Source organism: Protomyctophum parallelum (assembly GCF_964188405.1).
Source record: "Protomyctophum parallelum genome assembly, chromosome: 17".
NCBI lineage: Eukaryota > Metazoa > Chordata > Actinopteri > Myctophiformes > Myctophidae > Protomyctophum > Protomyctophum parallelum.
This window is the reverse complement of record NC_139719.1, coordinates 32,179,613-32,190,120: the sequence shown is the minus strand read 5'-3', so window position 1 is coordinate 32,190,120 and position 10,508 is coordinate 32,179,613. Positions and strand designations below refer to the sequence as shown.

The window sequence follows — 10,508 nt, the reverse complement described above, 5'->3', positions numbered from 1 at the left end:
ATCCATAATTTCAAATAAACACACAAAGTAAACGCTTACGTGCTTCGGCTATGAGCCTTCATCAGAGCAGTAAATTATATTTGTTTTCCTTCATGTGTAGACAACTCATCCAATGTAAAGCTATAAGATAAATACAATGTTCGATTGTGCCTCATACAGGCAGATTGATACTCCAATATTAAATTACTCAAATGAGGATCAGAGACAAAGAAATCTACCTTTATGCAAAACATCTTTATTTTATGTTATAAGTTATTCTTGTCAAACTCAACAAGTTATAGATTGTTATCTATGAATCGATAACTGACCTATACGTCAAAGTAACCCCGACTGCATTTGCAGGCTCCACAGGGGGTGTTTGTTTTTCTCTGCATTTGCAGGCTCCACAGGGGGTGTTTGTTTTTCTCTGGCACAGCTCAAGTTGCTACAGCACCAATGGAAGGAGTGAGTGATCTGTGGTCAAAGCCTGAGGTCACATGGGTTAGGTATTTTTACTGTATGTATACCTATGCCATGGTGAGCTGGTGTGGGGCATTTCAGAGGGATTTGTGTAATTTAAGAACACTGTCCTCTAGGCATGTTATGATTCGTATCACGATATGAGGTTCGCGATACGATTTTTCACGATATTTTAAACATATTTTCCAGAAAAATTACCATTAAAAAGTATTTAATTTATCTCCCCCCCCCCCCCCCCCCAAGCTTTTTTCACGTTTTTTTATTTAACTACATTGCAAAAGAAGTAGCATTACTTTTGACAGTGCAGAAACATAATTGCCTTCCTTGATGAGCATCAACAACCATCATCAGTTGGTGCACAGACCACCTGCGATTTGTGAGGGCCCAAGGTTGAATCTTGCATGCCTCCTTTCTCTGGCCTCAGTTTCCTGTCTCTAGTCTCTACATCATTTGACCATGTTATAAAGCAAAATAATTATAATCTAAAAAAACTGAACATTATCTGATAATATGTTTGCACCAGTCTACAATAAATTTACCTTCTGGTCCATGTTCACACAACTATCACAAATATATGGTCCTGCTTCAGATGCATCTGTCTCTCAGAAAGGCTTTTGGTTTCCATCATCAAATGCCACCTGAGTATAATGTGTCGTTTCTTAGGGCTTGATATACTTTGTTGCATGTGTTGGCCTGCCCCCAAAATACCAGTTCTAAGCTCACAGCACGTCCCAGTGAGCTTGTAGATCAGCTATTTTCAGGATTAATCCAGTTTAAGCACGGAGCACGATTAGCTGGTGCCGCTGAGGTCCATAACTCCATTTCCAACATCCATCAAGTCTCTTAACCATTCTCCCCTTTCACCTCTCCATCTTGTATCTCACTTTAATGTTTCTATACTGTACATTCCTTTTGAAACAGTTTGAGTTGTCCCTCTACTGACAATGCAGCAGAATGCATTTATTCTGGTTCTGAGTTCTGGTCAAGAAAACACAATTAATTACATTTCAGTTTGAAGGAAGTTTTGTATTTTCTAGAAATCAAATTGATCTTTCAACAAAAAAGAGCACAAATTGGAGACAAGACAACTTGAGCCCAACCCAAACAGAAATTATGATTATTATAGGAATTGTGATTGTGTCATTGTGATACTTGAGGATGCTATAATCTCTTTGTTTTTAGTAATTGAAATCTGAAGTATCATACAGTAACAAAATATAACTTTTCAGAATTATTGACATTAATAATCTAACAATTTGTAATTGTTATCGGTTGCTTTGTTTTTGTTGGTTCAATTAATGATAAACAGTGATGGTAGACAATGTTTGTAGAACGGATAATTTATTATCTTTATTGCAATGTGGCAAGGCTTTAACTAATATAATTTAATGACAAATCCATTTAGACAAGACTTACCTCCTGGCAAAGTTTGTAGCATTCAGAAAGATGTGTCCATTGGCCAATCACCTTAGTCCCTATAGCATCACGCCTCCAATCCATCCACATGGTCATCCTTACTCCAAATTGCAGAATGAATGAGCTCCCATAATGTACTGGTAATGGTGAGTGAAGTGGCAGATTCCTCAAAACTGTCATTACACATTTGTCCTCGTTGAACTGCTTGTGAAAGATTTTTCCAAACATTCCTTGCTTCTAACCAAAATGCTGTATGGTTTATTATGTATCCCATTTTCTGCTGTTCCTGTTTGTGTCTTGTCCATCATCAAATGTAGACCTATAGACAACTGTGTTGAGGAATGTTAGAATTACTCATTCATCAGTTGAAAGACGTATTTAGGTCACAGTGTGACTTATCAGGTTCTGCATCACATTCTGTAGGTCTTTATTTGGCTTGGGTCAACCCCCTATATGTTGTGTGGCTCCGTTTCTGTCGCCCCGGCCTACTCCTCTGGCGTTGACAATATGGGGAAGCTAAGGCCCTGAACCCCACATTCCAGGGAAGATTGCAGTCGTCCTTGCTTTTGCTTTTCTGAACGGACTCCTAATGTTACAGGAGTTTCAAGTGTCCATATTAGTACCACTCCTATCTGTATGTCAAACTCCAGATCCCCTGTAGAGAAATCCCCATGGAATGACTTCACCCACTGTACAGGGGAAGTTCAAGGCCAACGCGACCCCGCCCATCTCATCTTAAGGGTATAAGAGACGAGTCAAGGGTGATACTGTGGAGAATCTCAAATTTTTAACATCCCTGAAGTGCACAGGCACACTTACCACAGCCTCAAGATGCCTGGACCCATAGCCACAAATATCATGACGGGGACAGATAAACCAGGTAGGATACCTTTCTAAAGCATCACAACATTTTAATATGTTCCTGTTATTTCGAAACTGTTCTTATGCTCTTTCCATCACTGAGGTTGGTCAAAACATCCATTGCTGGGTTTGCCCATGCTATTGGTTGAAATCCAGTCGAGGGTTATCTGTTTGAATCTGTTAATACACTAGTGACAGAGAAACTGGCAGCGTGAGCCAGAAAAAGATTCCTTGTGCGTTTGGCATTATTCCTCAGCTCTCCTCTGTGGTTCCAATTCATTTCAACAGATCTTATTCACGTGGTGTTTGCTTGCTAATTTATTGACAGAGTTGGCAATTAGCATTGTTACCAATTACCATATAGGCCTATAAGAGTAACATTGACATAAGACCAATGACCACTCTTGTGGCAGTGTCCTGCTGAATGTGGATGTTACATCTGGATAAAGAAATGTCTATAGACTATTTTTTACTTACTTACTTACTTTTTTTTAAAGATTTCTGCACAACAAATGAGTGTTTTAAGGAATAAGCCATAAAACTTGTCAAAATTATCAAATACAGAAGACAGTAAACTGCATGGGCTGTATCCCAACAGTACAGTAAGTGTTTTATAGAAATAGACGCTAGTTTGAATGTCTACTTGTTATATTGGTTACTTTGTACTTTCTTAACAATCTTAATTCCTTGACCATGTACCCTGAGCAGTATGTCTGTTTGTTTAATGGCATGGTTCTGCATGAGGCTAGCCCGCTATTAGCTCCATCTGTGACCACACCCTCCTCTGTAGCTCCGGGATTGACCCGGCTGAGAGGGGCAAAACGGTAAAAGTTTTTACTTTTCATTTACAAAACTGTAAATGTCCTACATAGATGTCTGTAGTTCTGCAGCCCTGCACCAAATTTGACATGGAGATGCATTTAACATGGAGGCACCTCCATGAGACCAGGACCTATACCGTTTTGATACAATGGTATCAACCATTATGTGACTGAGTCCCAGAGCTATAGCTGAGAGGATGGTCACAGACTGGGCTAGACCATAGTCACTCTCTCAAACCACTGGACTAATCATCTCCAAATGTCTTGTGCCCTCTGTCAGTAGGCATTTGTATATGTTTTAATTTTTTGGGAAATAAGTTAAATGATATAATAATGGAATCATGACTCTACAGATGGACCTGCCTCTCAAAACAAATCCGTTGTATAGCCTTTTAATAATATTCACCTTCCTCCCCTTTGTCTTTCTAGTAAAGAAATCCACAAGAGCCAAAAAGGAAATTAAACAAGAAGGTACTGTACTAACTTGATAGAATGTCATAAGCAGAGCACTCTATTTGTAATACAGCAAACGTCACATAAACAATGTCCTGTCTTTTCAGAAAAAGCCCCTGTTTACATACCCGGCATCCCAGAGCCAACCAACAGAACTGAGCTGTTGCCGCGTAAGAACAGCTGAATAATATATATATTTTTATCCTCATATCTGGCAGTAAGTTAAAACAATCTTGTTTCATTTTGCACTCCAGACTGGATTAACCTGACTTTGGATGATAAAACAGCCAATAAGATGCTGTGGATATCAGATGCTGGGTCCAAGGTCTCTCGTAAAAAGGAGGAAGTTTGCCCAGTTCTGGACGGACCAGGCAGATATGAGTACTCACCACAGGTAACGTAAATATAAATAAATGTAATGGCAAACTGAAAAGGTGGATTAACTAGTAAACAGTGTGCACTATGTTCAGTGAGTGCATAGTAAACTGTATCCAATCCAGTAGGATACATACTGTCAGTAGACAGTAGAATATAGCTAGTGATATCAATATATTACTTAATTTTTATTCTCAATAGCACAAAGCTGTCCCTTGTCAAAAAAGTGTGGATCTACATTTTAGCTTGCCTTGTAGATATGTTATTTTTGGCAAGTGACACTGCCTTCCTATTAATTAAGTTTTGCCAATGCAGTGTATAATTTATGTTGTGTTGAGCGTGTGTTTGGCTTGGAGGTATATCTGCCATATTTTTACTTTGTTGCCTGCCGGTGTTGTGCACCAAAAATGGCAGCCGGAATCTGATCTAGCAGAAATAGCAGATAAATCACACAAGTCTGCTATTTGAGAATAGCACTGAGGTGCGTGTTTGAGTGACACCTGCACTCAACCAAGTATAAACTAGACATTAAAGTTTATCACCAAGGTATGGCACATGCTTTGAATTTGTTGAACTATGCAGCATTCACAGTGTCCTCATTGCCCCACATCTTCCAAACTTTACATTTTTGATTTAATGGTGTGCTGTAAAAAGTGTTGGCTTCTTTGTTTACCTGGCAGTACTGTTGTAGACATTGTCAATGTCAGTGCATTCGTTCTGTGGGTCTTGCACAGATGATTAGTTAAAAAAAATGTAAATGATTATGAACAGTAAGTAAGTGATTTACTAATGGCTAGTTAAGCATTTATTAATAGTTAATATATGTTATTCGGACATTATTATAAAGTTGCAACAATTCCTCATTTACTCATGTTAATAAATGAGCCGTTGTCACAATTAGTATAACGTCCCAATAGCATAGGCCTATATTAACTAGTAACAAATAAAGTTCATGCTAGTAAATGAGGAATAGTTGCAACTTTAGAATAACGTCCCAATAGTATTTGGTACTGGTATTAACAAATACTTGAGGAATAGTTGCAACGTATACCTTTTACGGATCGGAAATGGGTGGTACAGAAATTACTTTTTAATATTACTTTTTTGTATCAACCTTGTTCCACCCATTAGCTTTTCTGGATGCTATATTTTACAAAAGAAATGCCACAGATGAAACGGGGAACATTTTCTTTTTATTCAATATATCAATAAAGAAATGCAAAAGCCGTAACATTGCGATGTTCAAAAATGTGTGTGGCTCTTATAATGAATTCAGTTCAGTTCAACCTTCAATCCTCACCATCTGGTGTCATATGTGTGTGCTGTCTTCAGGCTCATACATAGTCTGGTTTTACGGTGGTGGGGTGACCACCGAACTACAACATGACGTCACGAGCCGCGGTGAAGAGCAAACCACCGCTCCAGCCCTTCTCTCTGTTTTTACTCACCACCGCTCAACGTTATTTCAGCTCCGGTGGTCAGCTCACCACCGGAGCGGTGGTCACCTTACCACCGAAAATCCAGACTATGAATAGGCCTTTCCACTTCTACAGACATGGAGAGGAATCCATCTTGTCCAAACTTTTCCAGAAAATTCTTCCTTTGATTGTCTTCAATTGTCACAAAGTTCGTTTTTGACTCAAAACACTTCTCAAACTTAGCTAAATCTTCAAATCTTAGCTAAATCTTCTTCAAACACTCAGAGTATTGCCGCCAGCATTAAATCGCGCATTGCCAAGGTTTTATCGTGCGTAACACTTATTTTGAAGAGCCAAATATCTGGTTATAATGACAAAATGCTGTGTGGTGTGTCTTGACCGGTTGTTGCTCTCTCGCTCGGTGCAGAAAAAACCCGACCACGAGTATCACAGCACCTGCTGTCGGCCGCTGAAAAACCTTGTTCTCACCAGGAAACGACATTCATTGCGCCGATTTGGAGATACACACAGGCATTTGAACACGGACCAGTGAATGCGCACACATCTTCAAAATGACCGCGGCCACTATCCCACATGGACTGTTGTGCTAACGAACGGTGGCTAACGATACGATCGGATCAAAACATGGATTAAAGAATATAAACTCCTGGATCACGTATACGTTTCTGGCAGGCTAGAGTAGACGATTAATTTACCACTGTTACGTTCTCTGCAGTAACAACTAGATAAAGTGCCCCTCGGGCACAGGTCTCCACCAGGGCAGGTCAGGATGTGGCCTCCTGGTGGTGCTATAATAGGCCAATGTGAAAAGGGTGCCATTTCTTCTTGCCTTGGATGGCAATTGGATGATTTGATGCATTTTGTTCCAAAAATGTGTTTTGCAAAAATCCACCTGTTGGTTGCGCTATAACAGGCCAATGTGAAAAGGGTGGGATATATTCCTCAGCCTAATATTTCGCGTAAATTGCACGCTGTGTTCATGATTTGAGGCTTTTTGTTCAAAACGGGCCAATCCTGCAAACTTTTAATGCCAATTAATGTGGATTTTTGGACAGAATCCGGAGGAGTAATATAAAAAAATGTTTTTCAAAGGTGGCGCTATAACAGGCCGTTCTGGAAATGTTTGGGCAGAGGTTCATCGTTGGCATCCAGGGAGTGGGTTAACGGTGCCGGAGATTAGCTGTACACAGACAGACACATGGACTCACACACGGACGGAGTGCAAAACATACTCTCTCCCCATGCCTTCGGCCTGGTGGAAACAGATCTCCAAGCTCACAGCACATCGCAATGTGTCTTGCTGTGAGCTTGTACATCTGCCATCTTTGGCAAAGACATCTTGTGTACAGATCTGGTCGGTCTCAGTTTTTTCTCAGTATTGTTTTATTCCAGTTGTACGAGTGTATGCCATGCGAGGGTTCATTGTGTTCTGTTCTGTGTAGCTAAGTAATGCTCATCAGAAATGCCTGTGGCATAATTACGTAGCCTACGGCTTTTGCACCTCTTTATTGATATATTGAATAAAAAAAAGAAAATGTTCCCCTTTTCAACTGTGGTATTTCTTTTGTAAAATATAGCATCCAGAAAAGATAATGGGTGGAACAAAGTTGAGATACAAAAAAGTGATATTATTTCCAAAAGTAATTTCTGAACCACCCATTTCCGATCTGTAAAAGGTAAGTTAGGTATATGTTGCAACCATTCCTCATTTACCAACATGAGTTACGTATTTGTTAATAGTTAATATATGCTATTGGGACGTTATTCTGAACTTGAAACTATTCCTCATTTACTAACATGAGTTAAGTATCTGTTACTAGTTAATTTCAGTATTTTGGGAAGTTATTCTAAAGTTGCGACAACTGCTCATTTATTAACATGAGTAAATGAGGAATTGTTGCAACTTTAATAATAACGTCTGAATAATATATGAACTATTGACAAATGCTTAACTAGCCATTAGTAAGTTATTTACTAATGACTTGTTCATAATCATTAAATATTTATAACGGTTATAAATGATTAGCATGCAGTTGATAAGTTCACTAATAGTTTGGGATAACTACCAGGCATGGTTATATAACTCCTTAACTAACCGTTAACAAATATTTAACAAGACATTGATAACTCTTTAACTAATGCTTTATGAATGATTTATTAACTAGTTATAACGGATAGTTATTCTAAAGTGTTTCTTATCCAAAAAAAGGCAAAAAGAAAACAAACAATGTACACTGAAATGAACATTATACCCCCTTCTGAAACACAATAATGTGAAGTGACTTAAATCGTTTTGTCTTTGTTTTGTCTTCTAAGGTGGTATGCAAAGAAGGAATTTGGAACATGAGGGCGTACTTTGAGGTGAAAATATCCGGATGGGTGGTAGTTGGCATCACATACGCAGATTCCGGCCGGAGAGCCAACTCCGGTTCCCCCGTTGGCCTGGGAGAGAACGACGAGTCCTGGGGTTTGTGTTGGGATGGAAACCGCTACCAAATCTGGTATGACGGGCAGAACACTGACATCCTGGATGTCCCCTATAGCACCACCCTCGGACTATATGTTGACCAGCCTGCAGGAATTATATGTTTCTATACTGTGAATGGTGAGGGGGCCGAAAGGGAGGTTACGCTGTTGCACAGGATGCAGTCGACTATTTCGCGAAAGCTTCTCCCAGGGTTCTGGATTGGGATCATGTCTGAGAGTGTGTTACTGAGACCAGAGAGTGACTGTGGTGTTGCCAGTGGTGCCTTGTGATTTTGTGACGACCACACATTATTGCAATATATATATAATATTATATATATATATATATATATAACTATATATAACTTTACAAACGGTTATGATTTTTTAAAGAAAAAATATCAGTACTTTCAAAATACAAAGGCAAATTCTACTTTACCACTTTCAACTCAAAATAATAATTATTGTTATTCCTACACATTTTCAAAAGATACCACTTCTAAAGCTCACAACGTGTCGCGATGTGACACGTTGTGAACTTGTAGATCGGCTATTTTAATTTTTCACTATGGATATAAGTGTGCCTTGAGATGTTGACATGCCCATATCGGTGTGCCAATATTGTCAGGCACAAAACATTTGAAAAGCACAGCAGTGGCATGTCTGCTTAACAGGAAGCTGACAGGTTTAGACAGGTGGTAGCTGCAAATGAAGTGCCAGTTCCTTATTAAGCCCCTTTGACTTCAGCTGAAAGGAGTGAAAATGCACCCTTGTATACACTACCGTATGACCACGAGTACGGTTTATTCATCTTTACGACAACTGATTCAGTGAAGACCTATTTTTATATTCGTCTTAACCATATTTTGTTTCACTGTCAGCTGACGCTGCTGTGTCTTGTATTCTTCAGTGATGTGTCTCCGTTTTTTCACTTTTTTTTACTGTGTTCTTGCTGTTGTTTTGTGTTTTAGCTACAGTGTATTTTGTTTAGATTTTTCTGTACAGCACTTTGAAAAACGCTGAGTTGTAAAATGTGCTATATAAATAAAGTGGATTGGATTATTCTAAAAGTGTGGTGCAAGTTTATTTGTATTAATTATTTTGTTGCGTAAGCCTGTTGGGGCGTTCGTTATGTTCTGAAATAAAGTTTGTGGTCTTTGTGTTAACAATATACTTTGATCTGTTACAATGCGAATGGCAACTGGAAGAAGCTCACTCCTTATCACTGACAGCCATTTTGTATCACCAATCACCCAATGGGTCAAAGTCATTGTGCGCTGGCAAGGTTGCGAGTGTTGAGTCTTTGCACCGTTTGATATGTAACAATGTTGCAGGTTGGAAGAGGTGAGAATCACCTTCCTACTGGGTTCATAAGGATCAGTGGGATATTTGAGAGGCCGTAACCTAGAATATACAGATCAATTTTCTACTTTGACAGGTGGGGCCCAATTCACACTGACTTAACACGTCCAGCATGAGCTTTACTGGAACTAAAAGTGGGGCAGAGCCACAAACATAAGAACATAGACAGTTCTAGAGGCCATACATGCATCTATCACTCAAACACATAGCACGCAACAAAAGCAGCATTGGTGCAAATACTGCAATTTAAGTGTGTGTGTGTGTGTGTGTGTGTGTGTGTGTGTGTGTGTGTGTGTGTGTGTGTGCGTGCGAGAGGTAGACAGAGCATGTTTTATACATTTCTTTTTAAATAAGTGAACACATTTTGGTTGTGATTTATTTTATTTTGCTTTGTATACTGTTTTTTACCAACATTTACAACATTCGGTAACGCATTATTATAGTAGGCTGTGTACATTTCTGATGCGTTTGAAATGTATTACATTTCCACTTTTTGATTGACTCCTATCTTTCTTTTGCAAGTACACTGAATGGTGTGCATTGCACTAACATGTCCGCCATATCGTAAATAATTACGAAGTGAATATAATTATCACCAACGGATATCCCCACCAACACATCCTAATGGTCTCATAGCACACTGTAGACCCAGGCATGATTCATGCGCTTGTTGGTATTAGTGAGAATGTACAGTCAACTAAATGTGATATCCAAAGTTGAACCCATATGACAGGTATAAACATCAATCGTTGGCAAAGCGAAACAAAATTGGAAACCATGATCCAAGAATAATCGTGCAGAGAGCTCAAGTGGCCTGCATGTGTGTGTGAATGAGCTTATGCTAGGCATGTGAGCG

General features: G+C 39.2%; 1 protein-coding gene across 2 annotated transcripts; it reads left to right on the top strand.

The window, feature by feature from the left end:
• Window positions 1–2,573: 2,573 nt before the first annotated feature.
• Window positions 2,574–9,304, top strand: LOC310875073 (tripartite motif-containing protein 16-like protein). 2 transcript variants are annotated; one of them, XM_083788121.1, is made up of 5 exons: window positions 2,574–2,755; window positions 3,987–4,028; window positions 4,118–4,180; window positions 4,265–4,404; window positions 8,141–9,304. In XM_083788121.1, exons 1-5 carry the CDS (start codon window positions 2,707–2,709, stop codon window positions 8,579–8,581), a joined length of 735 nt encoding a protein of 244 aa, XP_083644247.1. In that variant the 5' UTR covers window positions 2,574–2,706; the 3' UTR covers window positions 8,582–9,304. The 2 variants fall into 2 exon arrangements, with proteins under 2 accessions (XP_083644247.1, XP_083644246.1); XM_083788120.1 differs by lacking the exon at window positions 2,574–2,755 and having other exon boundaries at window positions 3,883–4,028.
• Window positions 9,305–10,508: the final 1,204 nt, after the last annotated feature.